The sequence below is a fragment of the Mesoplodon mirus genome, assembly GCF_964341445.2.
Source record: "Mesoplodon mirus genome assembly, chromosome: 6".
Taxonomy (NCBI): domain Eukaryota; kingdom Metazoa; phylum Chordata; class Mammalia; order Artiodactyla; family Ziphiidae; genus Mesoplodon; species Mesoplodon mirus.
Window position 1 is genome coordinate 8,392,329 of NC_138982.1, and position 22,774 is coordinate 8,415,102.

The 22,774-nt window shown below is 39.8% G+C and overlaps 1 protein-coding gene and 1 pseudogene across 8 annotated transcripts in view; one reads left to right on the forward strand and one right to left on the reverse strand.

Moving 5' to 3' along the window:
- TFDP2 (transcription factor Dp-2) overlaps positions 1–22,774 on the reverse strand; it is a 177,396-nt gene that overhangs the window by 18,926 nt on the left and 135,696 nt on the right. For 6 of the 7 annotated variants that reach the window (XM_082624413.1, XM_082624412.1, XM_082624410.1 and 3 more), the window contains 3 exons: positions 9,636–9,798; positions 3,355–3,501; positions 505–573 (listed from right to left, as the gene is read on the reverse strand). In XM_082624413.1, the coding sequence (XP_082480539.1) occupies positions 505–573; positions 3,355–3,501; positions 9,636–9,798 (379 nt within the window). The remainder of the gene's footprint in view (positions 1–504; positions 574–3,354; positions 3,502–9,635; positions 9,799–22,774) is intronic. The other variant, XM_082624409.1, reaches the window with a different exon arrangement.
- On the forward strand, positions 3,922–7,100 carry LOC309806521 (protein FAM32A-like; annotated as a pseudogene). Its single transcript has 2 exons — positions 3,922–3,949; positions 6,295–7,100. The product of its transcript is annotated as a protein FAM32A-like (transcript).

A 22,774-nucleotide genomic window follows, 5' to 3' on the forward strand; every position in this document is an offset into this window, starting at 1 on the left:
ATATTTTTTTTTAATTACCCAGATTCTAGACAGTTATCAAAAAAAAGCATAAATACAGGGATCCTCATTACACTATAAAATTTCATTTTCCTAAACAGAAATGCATTTTAAGTTTTGGTATTTCTACAAAGCTTATTATGTTATAATGTCACTTACAGATAATAAGTATTACAGGTGGATTAGATTATTTTACTCAAAGCGCCTAAAATTTAACTAGCCTTACTCCTTGATGTTCCAAATAAGGGCTAAAAAACAATTTCTGTTCAGAGTAAGGGTAAGAGTCAAAAGTAAACTGTTGCATAATATGTTCCACATCAGAGCTGCTGTGAGGCCCTCTGATGTCGGTGAGCACGGTGATGAGCTCGGGCGTGGCAGAGGCTGCCCTAGCAAGGCCCCACCAGATACTCAAAGGCACCCAAAGCAGAAAATGCTGACGCAAAGCAAGGAAGGGGAGAGGCAGGATACAGGCAGAGAAGGTAATGAAACACACCCCCGCTTCTTTACCTGCAGGAGAAGTTCCTGAAGCTGGGCCCGCTTCTGCTTTATCCGTTCTATCCGCCTCTGCTTCTCGATCTTTAAAACACAGGTTACAAAACAGCATGAACATATGCAGAGTAGAAAGTACTGCTCGCTTTTCAGGTCCCAGTTCTAAGATATCGAGAATTTTCCTTAGAGACACTCAACCCATCTTAACTACGAACATCAATAAAGGCAAATCACACCTTCTGGGTCTGGGTGAGCAGGCAGGCAAGACAGCAGAACTGTGGCAACTGCCATCATAACGACAACCATTCCCTGAGTGAACACTTGCTCTGCAGTACCTGTTGCTATTTATCACAGAGGTGCTTATCAGAGTAACAGCTAACACGTGGTGAATACCTACTCTACTTGCCAGCACTCAGCTGAGCCCTGGACACATGTTCTCTTAATTCGTCTTCACAAAACCCTAGAGGTAAGTATTGCTGTTACCCTTCTGCAGTAAGGAAATGGAGGCACAGAGAGGGTTAAGTAACTGCCCAAGGTCAGCTGGTGAGTGGCAAGAGCCAGGATTTGAACCTAAGCCAACTGGTTTCAGAGACCCTATTATTAATTCCTTTGCTCTATGAACCGCCAAGAATGAGGTAAGATATCATTTAAGATCTCCGTTTAACTGCCTTTTAAACAGGCACAGCTGCTAATACAGAGAGGCTACATATTCAACACGAAATCCCTACTTGTTGTAAGAAACATGCTTATGGGACAAATTTCCCAGCTTCAAATAACTATTATTTTCCTCACTCTCACAGCTACCTAGAAAACATATATTGGGGTCTGAAGTTCCCGTAGATGAATTCCTCACTGTGTTTTTGGGCAAAAGCCAATGACATCTAATAAGACATTTTTCTTATCTACTCCAGCAGTGTATTTCTTTTTCTTTTTTGGTGGGGGGGGGGCGCTGCGCCTTGCGGCATGCAGGATCTTAGTTCCCCAACCAGAAGCACAAAGTCTTAACCGCTGGACCACCAGGGAAGTCCCATAAATATGTTTTGTTTGTTTGTTTGTTTTGGCTGCACCGCGTGGCTTGCAGGATCTTAGTTCCCCAACCAGGGATGGAAGCCGGGACCACAGCAGTGAGAGCGCCGAGTCCTGACCACTGGACCGCCAGGGAACTAAGCAGCGTCTTTCTTGTTTGCTCCCCATCTAGTCCGCACCGAGAGTTTCTCTCATGGTGCCTTCGAACCACTACCACACTTGAGTCCTAAAGCACTGAAGACCCACTGTAAAATCTGTGCTCTCTCCAATTTGAAAACACGCTGCAGGGGGTTCCCCCTGTGTCTGAAGCTGTGACAGGGCAGCCCCCATCTGCCCCTCATGCTCTGCACCCAGCCAGCCCAAGCTGTACTGACGCTGCCTCTAAAACACTTCTGCAGCCTTACTGCCGCAGCCAGAGCTCAGCCCCTCTCCGACCCAGCCGCCCTCACCCTCCCTCCTCATCTTCCTGTCAGTTCAACTTCCAACCCACTAGTGGAGTGACCCTTGAGAACACACGCCCTCAGCCCTCTTCCTTATCATTCTCCAGCAGCTTCGGCTGTTTATAGGATCAGGTCCCTACTGCTTTAGCACTCAGAAACCTATGCCCTCTCTCCTCGCCTGTACCCTGGCCACACCCACTGCGGGCACGCCCTCTTCAGCCGGCCTCAGCCCAGGCGGTGCCTCTGCCTGGAGAGCCCTCCCTGCCCTAAACCACTTGGCAAACTCCTACCCTCCCTCAGGACTGAGCACAGGGATTTCTTTTTCTTGGTAAAGCCCTCCCTTATCTCCCTTTCCAGAGAATCTGTACATACTTCTTTCACAGGAGTCATCACATTTCTGGTTAACTCCTTCTACATTTCTGCTCTCCTCAATTAGTATGAAAGCTCCTTGGGGTCAGAGATTCTGTCTCTTTGTTTAAGCACATGGTAGATGCTAATAGATTACTGCTTACTGAGTCTTTGTTATCGGCTTAATCTTACTGGTAATTAATATAACCCTCAAATTTCACTCTATCAGGAGGAGAAAAAAGGACATATCCACTGTAGCACATGAAGAACATTATTCTAGAACTTCTGATGACTGCCTGGTTTCTCCCTCCATCCACAAGTGTAATAATACCAAATTTTTTTGATTTGCTGGAGGGAAAAAGGGACGAAAAAAACCCACAAAATTAACCATATTCACCTCTAAAGCTGTAGTCAGCCTTGGTCTATTACCTTTAATGGCCATGACAGTAAAATTATGTCAAATCAATTTAGAAATAGTATGTCAGGACACATGCTCACTTAGGAAAGATTTTGTCTAATGATTAAACTTAACAGAATAAACAATGTTTTGGCATACATCATCCACAAATTCGTGTAAGCTGAACATTCCAATAAGGATTCAAATGAACTACCATACCATTCTGTTGCCACTGATTCTAGAGTCAAAGGTTAAATATAAGAAATAAATAGCCAACTTGATCCATTTTTTTGGATGGATACAGCAAACATTTCATCAAATAAGACAGCATTTCTATCTCACGAGTCACCAAACATTTATTAGTAGAGTGCTCAGAATGAAATTAGAATAAAATAAAGATCTCCAAAAAACAGTAAAAATCAAGTCATTTAATTTCTCTGTCCCTCGGTTTCATCAGGACATGAGTCAGACTAGACCTCTCTAAACCTTCCAGTTCTAAAATTCTACATAGAAGAATCTGCTAAAAAAAAGGGGCACAGTATACATGAACGAACAATTAGGAATATTTTAATACTATGTGATTATATCTCTAAATTAAAATGTCTCTGATGTAAAAGAAAGCAAACTACTATCTGTAAACAGATTTTCCTCACTTACCTCCAGGTTCTGACATTCCTGAGCAGAATTGGTAGGCAAGCCGATCCACTTGATTTCTTTTTTTTCCTTTGAAATTATGTTCATTGCCATTAGCACATTTAAAGCATCATAAACTCTTCGCCTAATGTTCTTCTGGTCATAAGCCTGCTAAAAAATATTTTTATTGAGTGATAAATTTTAAAGGTTAAGATACAGTCACAGGATATTAGAATATTCAATTCATATTATTATAATATCTTCAAAGACCTGAAAGAACTGTACACCCAGTGAAAGCATCCTTCAAAAGTAAAGATGAACTAGATACTTTCAAGCCATCTAAAACATAAAACAATCTTAAAAATAAAGATTATGTTACCAACAGATCTAAATTAAACAATACTAAAGGGCCTTCCTTAGGTAAAAGGAAGATAATCTAAGATGGGAGCTTGGAGATGTAGGATGGAGTGAAGACCAACTCTAAAGGTAAATCTCAATACTCACTGTATAAAACATAATATCTTGTAGAGTCTAGAATAGATATAGAACTAATATACATGACAATAATAGTATATATATGAGAAAGGCGTAATGACGTTAAAGTGGCTAAGGCCTTGCAGTGCCTAGGAGGATATCAGATTTTGAAAAGTCAAGGATCCATGTTACAAGCTCTAGTAAACAGTGCTTCTCAAAATGCGGTCCATGCAGTAGTGCTGACCTGCGAACTATCACTAAAATACAATGAAAATAGTGAACTTGCACCAAAATATAATTACACAGATCACTACACACACCGTTTAGTTCAGCTGACTTTTTTGGGGGGGGCGGTTAGCAAGACTTCCTTAGTGAAGGAAACTGTGTTAACTTACATGGTGGAAAAGCCCCTTATCTCACTGTGCACAGGTGGGTCCTATGAACCAAATCCAATCAATCCATGAAAATAAAGGATGGTGGAGCACTGAATCAATTTAAATATAGAACTAAACTTAAACTTAAATAAATGGGAGATCTAAGTTACAGAACTGAATGTAAACATTAGAAATCCTGACACTGTAGAAATAATGATAATAAAACAACAAATACCAGAAGGAGGCAGCAAAGGAAGTCTGCTGATTTCCTCCTCTTTGATATTGGAAGGGGCATGAAGTCAAAGCAGATGAACTAAGTAACAATTTTGGCACAATATATTCATTTAAAGTCATAAAAACAACAATAATGATAATATTCTTTTAACAACTGCCACTAATATATTCAATCTGAATCCTGTGGTAGAGGGGAAAACTGGGAGATGGGAGTAAACAATAGGCATATTGATTTATTTTTCCCTCCATAATCAACAGATACTGGTCTATTAGTGATAACTTAAGAAATAAAATACTGAAGTTACTTAAAGTTGTAAAAAAAAAAAATTTAAAGAACTACAGACTACAAACCTTCTAAATTATCAGAAAAAAAAAAACAAAGCAGTGAATAAACAGAAAAAAAACCCAACCCTTGCTTATATTCGGGAGTGGGGTGGGTAGTTAGTAAAAATGTATGTATGTTAGATGTTGAGAAGTGCTAGGAAGAAATGCCCATTGTAGTGACAGCTGAGTGAAGATTCGGTGGAGACGAGAGAGAAACCATATGGATCCCTAGCAAAGAGTATTCCAGGCAAAGGAAACAGCAAGTGCAATGGCTTGATTAGGAGCATATCCACGAAATGTGTGGCTGGAGTGTAGTAACTGAGGGAGTGGATAGTAGGAGATGAGAGGTAATGCTAGGCCAGGTCACACGGGGGCTGGGGGACCATTTAGAGAACTCTGAAGCTCACTGAAAATCAGAATGTCATATACTTTTTTTTTCAAGTGCCCAGGGAAATTAAATGAAAAAGACATCACCACATAATGGCTCACAAGAAAAATCTCAAAGCAATCCCCCCAAAAAGGAAAAAGTTCAACTCACAATTTCTGATCATAGGTAATAAAGGTAAAAATTCATGACAATGAACAAAAATTCCTACCACCTGGAACTATAAGAAACTTTTCTAATGCAATTCTTAGGTCAAAGAGAAAATTAAAATCAAAGTTATAGAATATCTAAAGAATAACATATCGGAATCAATGGAATATGGCTAAAGCCATGCACAAGAGGAGAAGTCGGGACTTCCCTGGTGGTCCAGTAGTTAAGAATCAGCCTCCCAATGCAGAGGATGCAGGGTTCGATACCTGGTCAGGGAACAAAGATCCCACATGCCGCAGGGCAACTAAGCCCGCACACCGCAACTACTGAGCCCATGCACTCTGGAGCCTGCGTGCCACAACTAGAGAGAAGCCAGCATGCCACATGAAGAGCCCGTGCACCGCAACGAAAGACCCCACATGCCACAACGAAGATCCCGCGTGCCACAACTAAGACCCAATGCAGCCACATACATACATACATAAATAAATGGAAAAGTCACAGCCATAAAGACTTTCATTACTAAACAAAGATAATAAAAGTAAATAAAGTATACATCACAGTCTGCAGGGTAGAGAAATAACAAAAGTAACTTCGGGAAAGAGAACAGACTATTAAATACAGACAAAAACAGAAATCAACTGCAAAACAGGTGGTCAATACAAACAAATCTAAGAGATGTTTGGGTTTTTTTTTATTTTGGAAATATAATTGCAAATAATTTTGAGAGCATGGATGAAATGGAGGCTATTCTAAGAAAACATGAAATACCAAACTGACTCTTAATGGAGAAAGCAATTGTAAACAGACTAATTACCAAACAAGAAATGGAAAAAGCTATCTGAACTCTACCCCCCCCCAAATCACCAGGCCTAGATGGTATCTCAGGTGATTTCTATAAAATTTCAGGGACCAGAACTAGACATCCAATGCCATGAAACCTGTGATGGAGTAAAGAGAAAGAGAAAACCTCCAAACTCATTTTATAAAGCCAGCATAACACTACTGATCAAAATTGCCAAGATGGTGCTGAGCTGCAGACGGGCGCCGCGGAGGCCTGCGAGCGGGTCCAAAGGGGCCCTGAAGCTGAAAGGTGTCGCAGAGCTCGGCACGACCAAGCAGCAGAAGAAAAAGGATAAAGACAAGGCAAGACGCCTGGAAGCGATGGCAATGAGCATAAAGAACAAGGAGAGGAGGTGCGGCCTGGAAAAGTGGACCCCGGCCCAGGTGGCCTTGGAGGAGATGCAGCAAATGGAGAGGATCCTCAAGAAAGCATCCAAAACCCACAAACCGAGAGCACAGGACTCATCAGAGACCTGGACACACTCACGGAGCACTACGACATGCCCGGAGTCAGCTGGGAAAAGTAGCTGCCCTGCCCCAGGGTACGGAGTGGCATGGAAGGAAAGCAGAGGGCAAAGCTGGGGTTATGTTTGGTGCCTTTGGTATTTTCCAGAAACATTCTTTTACACACACCCTTGTGTCTTCTGCTGAGACAGCGCTTTTCAAAGCAGTGTGTCTTCACTCCGGACTTGATTAAAGTAAGACTGTCCTTTTATTCTATTTGGATTTCTTGGTAGCACATAGGAGGTCAACCATTTCAGTCTGGAATGGGGATTTTTGAAAGTTTATGCAGAGATTAAGGTTATTCCCGGGTAAATGCCATGGAAAAGTGTTTCCACCCCTGCGCTGCATCTACCTCTTTGACAGCCATCCAGCTGCCTTTGCCTGCATGAGGCTGACTCCAGAGGATAAGGAGCTAATGCCAGGGTAGCCTACAGCACGTACACCCCTTTAGGGCCCTGCATGGGCTGCCCTGCCAAGCTCCCTCTAGCCTGGGGCTTCTGCTCTTCCACCAAGAGCCTGGGGAAGCTGTGTGAAGCTTCGTGGCCTTCAGTCGGCCTCCCCAGCCACCTGGCCAGTGAAGACAACGCAGCCTGGGCAGCAGAACAACCACCTAAGGCGAGGACGGAATATCCTCCTTGTCCCTTTCTGAATCTGGGCCAGCTCGTAGCCTCTTCTCCCAATACTCCATTCCCGACATGTCTAGTGAGTATAGTCAAGGCAGACGTTGCTAACCGAGTAGAGCATTCTTTGTAACAGAACTCAGACACAGTCTGCTTCCCTACTCTCAACGCTAAGATCGAAGTAGTTCCCGTACTTATTCAGACTTGGCACGTTAATGTGTTTGGCATTCCTGGCCTAAGGATACCTCAAGGGTGATGGGACCAAGGTGGCGGAGTCCCAGCACAGACAGACATGGGTGCAGTCAAAAAGGAGGACCCAGGTTCTGATGCTGGAGAACCAGGAACTTTGAAGGCCTATGTGTACTCACTGGATACGGATCAAACTGCATATGCTACTGGGAGAAATGTCTGTGTTGACAAAGACACTGAAAGAATAACAAAGACAGAAGAGAAACCAGTCTGGGACTCATATGTGAACTGCAGAATAAAGGGGAAAAAGTTATTAAAAAAACAGCAAAGATGGTAAAAACAAAAGTAAAAAAAACCCTCACCAATCTCGTTCATTAATACCAGTGTAAAAATCCTAAAATTTCAGGAAACTATCCAGAATTTGATTAAATTCAGCATCCATTCCTAATTGTTTTAATTAAGAAAAAGGAAATAAACATTCATTTAAAAATTAAGTTATGGTTACTATCATCTCAAAATAAAACCTTTATCGTAATTAAGGTTGCAAAACTACAAATATTTCCACTAACGTCAAGAATTAAAGACTCAATATGACTACAGTTACTACTATTACTTAATACTGTTGTGGAAAACATGTAGTATGACTACATTTAAATAAAATGCAAACTGATTTATAATGATAAAAAGCATATCAGCAGTTGCCTGGGGATAGAGGGAGAGGGAGGGATGGATGACAAAGGCAGGAAGAACCTTTTGGGAGTGATGTAAATGTTTTGTGTCTTGATTACGGTGGTGATGACACAGGTGCATACAACTGTCAAAACTCACTGAATTTTACACTTGAAATGAATACATCTTATTGTATGTAAATTATTCCACAATAGATAAGGAAAAAATCATTTAATTGTACACTTAAGACATGTGTATTTCCCTCCCTGCATGTAATTTTATCTCCATTTTAAAAAAGTGAGAATGATTTATATGTGCTAAAAAAGAGGCTCTAAGATAAATATTGTTAAGAAAATAAAATTAAAAATGAAGCACGCAGGCTTTCCTGGTGGCGCAGTGGTTAAGAATCCGCCTGCCAATGCAGGGGACACAGGTTCGAGCCCTGGGAAGGGAAGATCCCACATGCCGTGGAGCAACTAAGCCTGTGCACCACAACTACTGAGCCCGTGTGCCACAACTACTGAAACCCACGCGCCTAGAGCCCATGCTCCACAACAAGAGAAGCCACCACAATGAGAAGCCCGCACACTGCAACGAAGAGTAGCTCCCGCTCACAACTAGAGAAAGCCCACATACAGCAACGAAGACCCAACGCAACCAAAAATAAATAAATAAATTTTAAAAATAAATGAATAAAATAAAATGAAGCATACAAAAGCATAATCACATTTGTGTTTACCATAATAAAAGAAATAAATTTTATTATATATATGCATAAAGAATGTCTGGAATGATACTCAGGAATCTGGTAATAGTGAATAGTGCCTTTGGGGAGGCAGATTAGGGTCTGTGGTAGAAGAGAGATATTTTTTATTACATACTCTTCGGTACAAGTGACTTTTTTTTTTTTTTTTTTTTTTTTTTTTTGCTGTACGGGGGCCTCTCACTGTTGTGGCCTCTCCCGTTGCGGAGCACAGGCTCCGGACGCGCAGGCTCAGTGGCCATGGCTCACGGGCCCAGCCGCTCCGCAGCATATGGGATCCTCCCGGACCGGGGCACGAAGCCGTGTCCCCTGCATCGGCAGGCGGACTCTCAACCACTGCGCCACCAGGGAAGCCCGGTACAAGTGAATTTTTATAAACATGTTCATGTAGTATTTTTTCAATTAAAAACGAGATAAAATTTTCTTATTGACTTAGACATGGAAGAAACACTAAAAGGTTCAGAAATGTATCTGAAGTCATTCAAATATAAAAAGCATATTTTAAAAAAGTACGTTTCTTCAATAACACCCAAAGACATTTAAAAAATACTTGTCCATCTTTATGTTTAAATAAATAGTAAAAGAATTCTTTCTAAGACAAAACAACAAAAAATCAAAACAACAAAATTCCCCAACAGACAATATGAAACCCTCAAGTAAAGAAGGAGTTGGGGATTCCCTAGCTTGTCTGAATCCTCGAATTGACACAGACAACCCAGAGAGGTACGCTGCTGCATCACTCATCACAGTCAATGTCAAGTGCATGATCTACCTACCGAATCAGCTGCCAAATGGTTATTTGAATTGGTGAACTCGGACACCAGCTCATCAGCTACTTCATTATATGATGTTGTACCTTTCCGCTGAACTTTCTCACACACTTTCATTGAAAAATGTCTCAAGCCCTTTCCATTTTTATCTCCTTTTTTGCTTCGTTTGCTAAAAGAGAAAAAAAATTATACTCCATTATACTTATTAGAGATTTCCTTTACAAAACATAAAATAATGTGAGAAGACAGGAATTTGATAAATTTTACATTGAATTAGAGATAAGGAAATGTTTTAAACTTAATTTTTGCCTTAAAAGCCTAATAAAGTGTAAAGCTAGAGTGCTTTTCTATGCCCACTCATTTATTCAATAAATATTTACTGACCAGTTACTTACTATTATGTGCCAGGTACTGTTTTACACATTGGGAGAAGATCCGTGAAAACAACAGACAAAAACTCTGCACTTACAGAGTTTATGTTCTCAATACTTATCATTTTATATTCTATGTATGCTACAGCTTTTTTTTTTCCCACCTAAAATTAAAAGTAGCACTATTCTCAGGTTCAGTTATCTACTCAATTTTCAATCAAAGGTCATTGGTATTAATAACAAATCTACATCTTTGGTTGTTTATCTTAAGTTAGGTTAATGCCTAGGTCTAACCTTTGATAACTTAATCATTAAAATTTCAGGGGCTCAGTTTAGTTCTACTAATATCTGAGTACCAATTATATAATAGGAACTGTATTAGGGACTAGAAGTACAAAAATGATAACAGAGGCAAAATCCTTTCCCTCAATGAGTCTTGAGGCCAGAAGAGAGACAAAACAGACATATAATGACAGATAATTCTAATATAATAACGTAAGTGCCAAGTCAGAGTTATTCACAATGTTCTATGGGAATTGGGAAGAGGGATATCTAGGCTAACTGGAGGAAGTCTTCCTGGAGTAAGAATCAGTGAAAACAATCAACAAAATGAAAAGGAAATCCATGGAATGGGAGAAAATATTTGCAAACCCTTTATGTGGTAAGTGGTTAATATCTTAAATATCTAAGAAACATCTACAACTCAATAGCAAAACAAATAACACAATTAAAAAATAGGCAAAGGACATGAATAGACATTTCTCCAAAGAAAACATACAAATGGCCAACAGGTATGTGAAAAGGTGTTCAACAACACTAATCGTAAGAGGAACACAAATCAAAACCACAAGGATATATGATCTCACACCTGTCAGGATGACTATTATTAAAAAAAAAAGATAACAAGTGTTGGTGAGAGTGTAGAGAAATTACAATAGAACACTTGCACATTGTTGGTGGGAATGTAAAAATGGTACAGGTGCTATGGAAAAAAAATATGGAGGTTCCTCAAAAAATTAAAAATGGAACTACCATATAATCCAGCAATCCCATTTCTGGGTATATACCCAAAAGAATTGAAATCAGGATCTCAAAGAGATATATCGGTCATGTTCATTGCAGCTTTATTCACAATAGTCAAGATATGAAAAACTCATAGATGGATGAATGGATAAAGAAAATGTGGGGTGTGTGTGTATGTGTGTGTGTATACACACACACATACACACACACTGGAATATTATTCAGTCTTAAAAAAGAATAAAACCCTGCCACGTGACAACATGGATGAACCTGGAGCACATCATGCTAAGTGAAATAAGCCAGTCACAGAAGGACAAACATTGCATGATTCCACTTACATGAGCTATCTGAAATAGTCAAAGTCACAGAAGTGGGGAGTAGAATGGTGCCTGCCAGAGGCTGGAGGGAAAGGGGAAATGGGGAGTTTGCTATGCAAAGGAACCTAGACTTTATCATATTCCATCAGTATAATTATATTCATTTATAAGTTATTTATATGTTCTACGGTGTTATGTCCATTAAGAAATAGATGCTAAATGTACTTTTCAAAAGAATAAGGACAGATGTCTACTTTCTTTTTCCCACATTCCCAATCATCTATGTAGTACTCATTGTGGTCACAGACTACTATTGAAATACTGGGATGCCACTAAGTGGTACTGAGTAGGGGAGTGGCCTGGTGAAATTATCAGTGAGGCAAAGATTCTGGCAGCAAAGAAACTTACGAACGGCAGAAATAGAAACAGGAAGACCTGTTGAGAGGCTACTGTAATGGCCCAGGCAAGCAATGCTGAATTTCAGGAAACTGGTAGGACTAGATAAGAAGAGATGGATTTGCAAAAATGTTAAAGATAAAAATCAGTGGAGGACTTCCCTGGTGGTGCAGTGGTAAGAATCTGCCTTCCAATGCAGGGGACACAGGTTCGATCCCTGGTCCGGGAAGATCCCACATGCTGCGGAGCAACTAAGCCCGTGCACCACAACTACTGAGCCTGCACGCCAAACTACTGAAGCCCGCACGCCCTAGAGCCCGCACTCTGCAACTACTGAGCCCGGGAGGCACAACTACTAAAGCCTGCGTGCCTAGAGCCCGTGCTCCACAACAAGAGAAGCCACCACAATGAGAAGCCCATGCACGGCAACAAAGCGTAGTCCCCGCTCGCCACAACTAGAGAAAGCCCACGCACAGCCACAAAGACCCAACGCAGCCCAAAAAAAAAAAAAAAAAATCAGTGGAACGAAATGATGGATTGATGTGGATTGTACGGAAGAAGAAACAGGATGATGACCCTAAAAGGAGGGGCCATTTACTGAGATCAGGAGACAGGAATGAATTCATGAATTCCATTTCAAACCTCATCTGCACTGTCCAGTACTCTAGGTGTAACCCACATGTGGCTAGTGAACACCTGGAGTGTGCCAAGTCTGAATTGGGTATGCTGTCGGTGTGAAATACACACTGCATTTCAAAGACCTTCATGAGAAATGAAGGTAAAAGAGCTCATGTATAATTTTTATATTAACTACATGCTGAAATATATTATTTTAGATATACTAGATTAAATAGAAGATATAAAATCAATTTCACATACTTCCCTCTACTTTTTAAATTGGCTGCTGGAAAATTAAAACTTACCTGTGGCTTGTATTACATTCTATTGGGCAGCAATGATGTTGAGTTTGACTTGCCTATAGAACATCCAAATGGGTATATTCAATAGATAGTTGAATATATTAGTCTACAGCTAGTGGGAGAGGTCACTTACAAACTTATCAGCACGGGTACCCATGCCAACTCTCCTTCCTACCAGTCTCAGAGAATTAGGTAACCCTCTTCCTTTTCAAATCTAACTTCCTTTTACGAGATAACAGCTTTACTGAAATACAATTCACGTACCATGAACTTCATCTTTTTCAAGTATACAATTCAGTGGTTTTCAAAAGTTATGCAACCATCACCACAACCTAATTTCTTCATCCTAAAAGGAAACTCTGTGCCCATGAGCAGTCATTCCTTGGCCTCCCTGCCCCCAGTACCTGGCAACCACTCTTCTATTTTCTGTTTCTATGGACTTGCCTATTCTTCAACGTCAACTTGGCAAATGGAGTGCTTCTGTTTCTGTATTGTTTGCTTTCCTTGAGTTGGCCCACCCAGTGTTTTGTTTGTTTTTTGAATGTACAACCTATCATGGAAGCTGAATCTGTTCAAGACTCCAGCTCCACCTACCAGCTTGAAGGAAATACCGAGGACAGAAGAACACGTTAAACTATACAAGAGAGATGCAATAAGCAAAATCTTTAGGATTTCTCTTCAGGACTTATAGTGTAGTTTCTTCAACTAATAATTTGTAAGGGAAAAGAGGAGCGAAAGAGTGAGAGACATACAGAGGGGGAATCTACAGATTATAAAAGACATCAATTTATTTAAATTATGATTCATACAGACTGTAAACACACACACACCCCAGTTATGGGGGAGTCTGGGAAGACAGCAATAGCAGCATAGTTCTCAGACTCTCCAAATCCCCACATAAGGACAGATGGAACGGGGCTTCCCTGGTGGCGCAGTGGTTGAGAGTCCGCCTGCCGATGCGGGGGACGCGGGTTCGTGCCCCGGTCCGGGAAGATCCCACATGCCGCGGAGCGGCTGGGCCCGTGAGCCATGGCCGCTGAGCCTGCGCGTCCGGAGCCTGTGCTCCGCAAAGGGAGAGGCCGCAACAGTGAGAGGCCCGCGTACCGCAAAAAAACAAAACAAAACAAAAAAAACAGATGGAATGACTAGGCAGCAAAACCCGAACCCCTTGACAACATTTACAAAAAAACTAGATGACAAAGTACCTTCAACAAATGCCAGAATACAAACTACCAATAGCCAAAAGGCCTACACAGTAGTGTCTGTGTGGGCAGAAAAAGAAATATTCAATGAGGCTGCACTGAATGGAACTCAGAACAGGATAAGCCCAAAATAGGCAACAAGAATTTGCTAGAAAGCACAACAGGCCAATTTGAGAGCAGCAATTGAAATGAGGAGTTTTGACCTCTCAGTACCAGCTGACTGCAAGGGGCTGCAACAAAGACTAAAGAGGTTGCAACAATCCAGCCCGTATGACTCCCACAAGTGATATTCAAGAGAAAATTAGAAATATTGGAGGTAGGCAAAGGATATATAGACAATAAGAGTATCTGAAGAAGAAAACCAAGGCAAGGGAACAGAATAAATACTAAATGCTGAGTAAGTCAAGAAAATGTTCATGAAATAAAAGAAAAAAGAGACTATCAACCTAGAATGACAAACACCAAAACATTCTAGTAAAACTGCTGTATTTCAAAGAAAAAGAACTTTTTAGGTATCTAGAAAAAGAGAGTATCCTATTTTTCAACAGTCAATTGTTACATTAGAAGAACATTAATATATTTAAGAATTTGAAAGAAAGGATGAGCCAAGGATTTTTGTATCCAGCATAACTGACTCAGACAATCAAAATGACTAAAGAAACATTGACATAAAGACCTTGTGAGTATTTATGTATAGTTACCTGTAGACGTGAGACAAAATGAGGGCTAAGAGGCAGACAGTATAGTATTTAAATAGGCAAATGCTCAAATACTGTGGGACTACTATGTATGACTACTAGAAAAATGGGAAGAGAATGGAGAGAGCATATGTAAAAAAATGTTTTAATGTTTTCAATAATCATGTTAATGGTTATATTAGTATTATTATTTGGGACTACTGAGCATGTAATATGGGATAAAGTCAATGAGTAATTACCATATACATTAATTCTAACATCTCATCCCCAACATCCTTAAAGATCAAGATTCTTGGTATGGAAAAAAGAGGATTGGTATGTAATGGAGAAGAGGTTTAATAAGGTTTGAATTGGAAATATCAATACGAACTCATGAAGTACTGTATCTTTGTGGGTGTGTATCTTAGCTCTCTCCATTTAAAAGGACTAAAAAATATGACCAACTTAGTAGCAGAGAGCATCCTTAGCCCCTAACTGGAGCTTGACATATAATTCACCCTAAAGGAAACCAGAGCTTCTTAGAGAAATGGCTGAGTCCATGTACAGGGCAGGAAATGGACAAGATGAACTTGGAACATCTTATCACACCAGATAACAAACAAGCTATCAAAGACATCTAGGGTCATATCAAAAGGACTTATGAGTCAAGTATTATAGAAGAGGCTCCCACAGACCTAAGATGGGACAATTTAAGTTTCAATAGTGATAATAATTGCATTGTATGAAACCCATCAAATACGTTTACATTCATGAGTTTATAATGATTTTTTTTTTTTTGCGGTACGCGGGCCTCTCACTGTTGTGGCCTCTCCTGTTGTGGAGCACAGGCTCCGGACGCGCAGGTGCAGCGTCCATGGCTCATGGGCCCAGCCACTCCGTGGCATGTGGGATCCTCCCGGACCGGGGCACGAACCCGTGTCCCCTGCATCGGCAGGCGGACTCTCAACCACTGTGCCACCAGGGAAGCCCTATAATGATATTTTTATTTTTTATGTTTTGGCCACGTTGTGCGGCATGTGGGATCTTAGTTCCCCGATCAGGGATCGAACCTGTGCCCCCTGCATTGGGAGCACAGAGTCTTAACCACTGGACCACCACGGAAGTCCCTATAATGATATTTTTTAAAGGGAAGACTTGTTCACCTTTTGAGGAAGACAGAAACAAACTCATCATCTTGAAGACTGGCCAGTAAAGGGAAGGGATCAAGCTTTATTCTGCTTTCCTATATAAACAGTCCCTTCAGGTAAACAAGCAGTAGAAGAGGGAAAGAGTCTTCCTATAAAAGTAGTGCCTGTAGTAAATGAAGTAGACGTGACAGAATAACAGTAATAGCCACACACCATGAATTAACAGACACAAGCATTAAGCATCAGTGGTGTTCACATCATAAAAAGAGAGATAATCAAACGTTATGTGCCTTTTAACGGAAGAACACACTACTATCTATAGTCTAGCCAAAGGATCAAACGTCAGTCTAATAAAGCCTCTGAATCTTACTGCCAAACTACAGAAATACAGGGAACAGAGAAATATACTGAGATGCACGTGAGTATGCAACCAGCGAAATCTAGACTGTGGGAAATTTGATAGGTCAAATGGTCTAGTTCCTTCCACAACTAAAGTATAGGAAGATAATGGGACAGAGGTATATATAAAAGACAATCAACTTTTATTTTTAACGAGCAAGACTAAAATGTTCTAAAGGATGCACATTTAGGTGATAAAACTAATCAAACATGCAAGAAAGGGATAACTATAAAAATCAGGGTAATGGTTATTTATAGGGGAGAGATAAGAGGGGATGGGGCATATGGAGGGGCTTCTGAGGTTCTACTTCCTCATCTGGTGATGGTTACAAGAGTGTTTGCCTTAAAGTAACTCTAGTTATACATTTGCTTTTTGGTGATTTTCTGTATCTGTATTTTATTTCACAAAATTTAAAAAAAGCAAACAAACAAAACAGGACATTTGAAACTACTCGAAATCTGAATGCTTACTAGATATTTGGTATCAAGGAATTACTGCTAATTTTCTAAGGTATAATAATGATATGTTTAAAAATGAGTCTTTCTAGAAATAAATACTGAGATATGATGAAGATGATAGGATGTCCTGGATTTGCTTTAAAATAATTTAGAAGGGGTAGGGACTTCCCTGGTGGTCCAGTGGTTAAGAATCCATCTTCCAATGCAGGCGACGCAGGTTCGATCCCTGGTCAGGGAACTAAGATCCCACATGCTGCGGGGCAACTAAACCCGTGCACCACAACTACAGAGCCCATGCGCTCTGGAGCCTGCACACCACAACTAGAGAGCTGTGCACCGCAACTACTGAGCCCGCATGCTCTGGAGCCTGTGCACCACAACTAGAGAGAAACCCACGCACTGCTACGAAGAGCCCGCACACGTCAACAAAAGTTCCTGTGTGCCGCAACTAAGACCTGACACAGCCAAAAATAAAAAATAAACAAATAAAATAATACAGAAGGGGTATATACAAAACAAGATACACCATTATTGCTGAAGTTCAGAGTTGGGTACGTAGGAGGCTCATAATATGAATCATCTACTTCTATATTTAAAATTCTCCAAAATAAAGAGTTTTTTTAAAAAGAAGAGAAAAATAATGGTTCTAGCATATCCTCGGTTATTTACATAGATTTAGTCCTTAGGCTCAGTTTCCTCCACCCAGCCCAGCCTTCTCAGGAAGGGGTCCTTATACATCACAATACCGTATTAATACAAAGGAGAACTCAGCATGTCCAATCCACAACTCCTGATCCTACTCCAGTTCTCATCTAGATGAGTGACGACACCATCCACCCAATCGAGCCAGAAACAACAGGTTCATCCTAATCTCCCTTTCTATCTAATCAATCTAATTCTGTCAGATCTAATCTAAGTCTTGCCCTAAAGAGCTCTTAAATTCAACTTCTTCTCTCTGTTCCCACTGCCCTAGTTCAGGTCCTCATAATCTCTCTCAGAATATAACTAGATATAAAAAAGAATGAAATAATGCCATTTACAGCAACATGGATGGACCAAGAGATTATCATACTAAGTGAAGTCAGAAAGAGAAAGACAAATACCATATGATATTGCTTATATGCAGAATATTTTAAAAAATGATACAAATGAATTTATTTTTACAAAACAGAAATATACTCATAGACATAGAAAACAAACTTATGGCTCCTGAAGGGGAAAGGGTGAGGGAAGGATAAACTAGGAGTTTGGGGTTAAAACACACACGACTACATATAAAATAGATAACCAACAAGAACCTACTGTATAGCACAGGGAACTCTACTCAATATCTTATAATAACCTATAAGGGAAAAGAATCTGAAAAAAATATATATATATACAGACACACACAATATATAATTGAATCACTTTGCTCTACACCTGAAACTAATGTAATACTGTAAATCAACTGTATTTCAATAACAGTTTTTTTTTTAAGGAAAAAAAAGAATATAACTAGAGCCATATAACTGTTTTCCTTTGTGCTGCGTAGAGGCGAGGGCTTTCAATCCCTCGTCCACGTGGCCATCCTGGTGACCTTTCTACATAACCCTAAATAACCTGGTGCTAATGGTGGTAAAGAGCATACACTCCCTGAATGGTAAGTGTGTACCAGTCATTGGACTAAGTAATTTCATTTCTCAAAAGAATCCATCAATTCCTGTCTGCTACAAACATTTCCCCACAGAACCCACTCTATGCTGATTTGCCCTTAGAGTTTAGTGTATTTAGACATAAATGGCTAGTCACACCTAAATTTACGTAATTAGTGCAAGTTAGGTAACAAAATACTTAAGAACTGCTAGAGACAGGAGCACAGGAGTTATTTTGAAAGAAATATGTTGTGTGTGTGATTTTACATTTATGTTAAGAATTGGACAATGGCTTAAAGTAAATAAAATCCTTAACTCAGTGTTTACATACTTTTTAAAAGCCAGGGATGAAGCAGGGTTGTTGTTTTTCATATAATTCTAGGTCTTTTTAAAAAAGAGAGTAATAAGACAATCATACAGTAGATTTGGGGGGATCACTTGACTAATTTGCCCTCTACAGTCATACCTGGATAATATTTAAAGGAAGAAACTAAATAGGAATAACTAGATTTTTAGCAACTATTAAATGCTTATGAACATATTCTCGAAACACAGATAGAAGACTACAGTATGAGTTTTATACGGTTAGTTCAGTGTATGAATTGATAGACTTGAAGAAAGCTGTGGCTAAGTATCAACACTGGTAAACTATTTATTAACTATATATTTTCAGCAGGTTACTTCATTTAACTCTGATCCCACAGTTTTCCTTGATCTGAAAAATACAGACACAAATACCCATCTTGCTGTGAGGATTAAATCATACACCACATATAAAACTGGTCCAAGAAGATCCCACATGCTGTGGAGCAACTAAGCCCGTGCGCCACAACTACTGAGCCTGCGCTCTAGAGCCCGCGAGCCACAACTACTGAGCCCACGTGCCACAACTACTGAAGCCCGCGTGCCTAGAGCCCGTGCTCCACAACAAGAGAAGCCACCGCAATGAGAAGCCTGCGCACTGCAACGAAGAGTAGCTCCCGCTCACCGCAACCAGAGAAAGCCCACACGCAGCAACGAAGACCCAACGCAGACAAAAATAAATAAATTAGTTAATTAACTTTTTTAAAAAAAGGAATTAAGCCTGATCTTTGGAAGGCTGGTGGAGCAGCATGCCAAAACCCAATCAATGTCTACATTAAAATTCAACAGAATTTAGAATAGCTAATACCTGCAGTACACAGATAGGAGAGTTGGTCCTGCAACCAATTCTATAAACCACTTCTTTAAAAGTTAAGTGAACAACACCTCTAGTAAAAGAACATTAAAAGGGAAAAGGCTATATAAAGAACTCAACAACAACAAAAATAACTCAACTCAAAAATGGACAAAGGACTTGAAAAGATGTTTCTTCCAAGAAGATATACAAACGGCCAGTAAGTGCATAAAAAGATGATCAACATCGCTAATCATTAGGGAAATGCAAATCAAAACCACAATGAGATACCACTCACACACATTAGGATGGCTATTATTAAAAACAAAAACAAAACAAAAAACAGTAAGTGTTGGAAGGATGTGGAAAAACTGGAGCCTTCGTGCACTGCTGGTGGGAACATAAAATGGTGCAGCCATTGTAGAAAGTACTATGGTAGTTCCACAGAAAACTGAGCATATAATTACCATATGATCCAGCAATTCCACTTTAGGGTACATACCCAAAGAAATTTAAAGTAGGGTCTCAAACAGATGTTTGTATACCCACATTCATACCAGCAATATTCACAATAGCCAAAAGGTGAAAACAACCCAAATATCTATCAATAGATGAATGAATAAACATAATGTGGTATATGCACATAACAGATTATTCAGCTTTTAAAAAAATGAAATTCTGATACAACATGAATGAAGCTTGAAGACATGATCAGTGAAATAAGCCAGACACAAAAGGGTAAATATTGTATGAGTCCTCTTTTTTTGTTGTTTTTGTGGTACGTGGGCCTCTCACTGTTATGGCCTCTCCCATTGCGGAGCACAGGCTCCGGACGCGCAGGCTCAGCAGCCAAGGCTCACGGGCCCAGCCGCTCCGCGGCATGTGGGATCTTCCCAAACCGGGGCACAAACCCGCATCCCCTGCATTGGCAGGCAGATTCTTAACCACTGCGCCACCAAGGAAGCCCCTATATGATTCCTCTTATATGAGGTACCTAAAATAGTCAAATTTATAAAGACAGAAAGTAAACCTATGGTTACCGGAGACTGGAAGAGGAGAAAGTGGGGAGTTATTGCTTAATCAGTATGGAGTGGCAGTATGGGATGGATGGTGAAAAAGTTCTGCAGATGGATAGTGGCAACAGATGGACAATAATTTCTTATTTATTTTCTCAGTGGTTTTTTTGCTTTTGAACTTATTTATGTTTTGTTGTGTTTTGTGCTTCAGTGTTGATGGCTTCATGAGCCTGAATATCTATAAAATAAGATGTTGTGGTTTTAGCATTTCATCATTAATTACTTCGAAAAAAGCCAAACTCAGTATACAAGGGATCATGCTTCTGAGCAAAACAAACTTTATTGTTCTTCATCCTCTAAACTATTTCCATTGTCACATTTGGCTTCCCACTACCGTCATCACATTCAGAAAAGATGTGCCTTTTCTTGACAAAAATAGTTCAGGAATGCTTGTTTCCCCACCACAAAATGAGGGTTAAGACCAAAATAACTCAGGACTTCCCTACTGGTCTAGTGGTTAAGATTCCGCGCTTCCACTGCAGGGGGCGCAGGTTCAATCCCTGGTGGGGGAAGTTCCACGTGCTGCGCAGTGCGGCCAAAAAAACCCCAAAGTTAATTTAGCTTTGTTAAACTTAAGAAAACGTAAAGTTAAACTTTTCTAATTTAGCTAATAATTTAAAATGATAAATTTAAAAACAGGCTTATTTAAAAAATTTAAATGGTTGAAAAATGTTATAAAAATAAATGTCTACATTTTCACATACCTTCTATATGCTTTTGGGTTACATTAGACAAATTAACCCTATAATGTCACATGTGACAAAAATTAACTCAAGATGGATCAAAGATCTAAATGTAAGAGCAAAGCCATAAAACTCTTAGAAGAAAATATAGGCGTGCGTCTTTGTGATCTTGGATTTGACAATGTTTTTTTTTTAAATAAGGTATGACACCAAAAGCATAAGTAACACAGGAAGAAAAAAAAAACCCAACAGAGAAACGTAATCAGAATTTAAAACTTCTGTGCTTCACGTAAGTGAAAACACAATCCATAGAATAGGAGAAGTTTTTTGCAAATCATGGATCAGGCAAGGGTCTTGTATCTATAATCCATAAAGAATGCTTACAACTCAATAGAAAAAACAACAACAACCCAAAAGATCGGAATAGAGTTTTTCAAGGAAGATATTTAGGCTTACTTTCGGCAAGAATGCCATCTTCTAGGAATTCACCAAAATGATCAACACAAAGGGATGGAGGAGTAGCCGCTAGATGTTCTCTAGGCCTTTTAGAAAACATGGAGTTGTTCCTCTGGCTACAGATATGCCAATCTACCAGAAAGGTGATAGTGTAGACATGCAGGGAATGGGCACTGTTCAAAACGGAACACCCCACAAGTGCTGCCATGGCAACGCCAGAAGAGTCTATGATGTCACCCAGCTGCTGTTGGCACTGCTGTAAACAAACGAGCTAAGGGCAAGAGTCCTGCAAAGAGAGTATGAAGCAAATCAAGCACTCTAAGAGCTAAGGTGGCTTCCTGAAACGTGTGAAGGAAAATGATCAGAAAAGGAAAAAAGCCAAAGAGAAAGGCACTTGGGTTCAACTGAAGCACCAGCCTGCTCCACCTAGAGATGCACACTTTGTGAGAACCAATGGAAAGGAGTCTGAGCTGCCAGAACCCAGTCCCTATGAATTCATGGCATGATTAAAAAAAAAAAAAAAAACACACACAAAAGACCTCAGAACTGTAAAAATGTTTCTCTTAATTGAGTAGAAGGGTGTATCCCCTCCCCCAAAGAAATATTTAAAGCAAATTTCAATTGTGTCCTAATTCAGTGGGTGATGTCATTACTATTCAAATGTAGTGTTTTTTTCTTCCTGGAAGATGTGAGGTGGTTTATTGTGCAATATGTTTCACTGGTTAGAAACTGCCAGAAATTATAAGATATTTATACTAGTAAAATAAAAAGACTTGGACAGCTGCATGTAAATCAATAAAGTTAGAACACACCTTCACATCATGCACAAAAGAAACTCAAAATGGCTTAAAGACTTAAACATAAGACATGACACCATAAAACTACTAGAAGAGAACATAGGCAAAACATGCTCTGACATAAATCATACCAATGTTTCCTTAGGTCAGTCTCCAAGGCAATAGAAATAAAAACAAAAATAAACAAATGGGATCTGATCAAACTTACAAGGTTTTTGCACAGCAAAGGAAACAACACACACACAAAAAAAAAAACCCAAAAAGACAACCTACAGACTGGGAGAAAGTATTTGCAAATGATGCAACAGACAAGGGATTAACTTCCAAAATAATACAAACAGCTCATACAACTCAACAACAAAAAAACAAACAACCCAATAAAAAAATGGGCATAAGATCTTAATAGACATTTCTCCATAGAAGACATACAG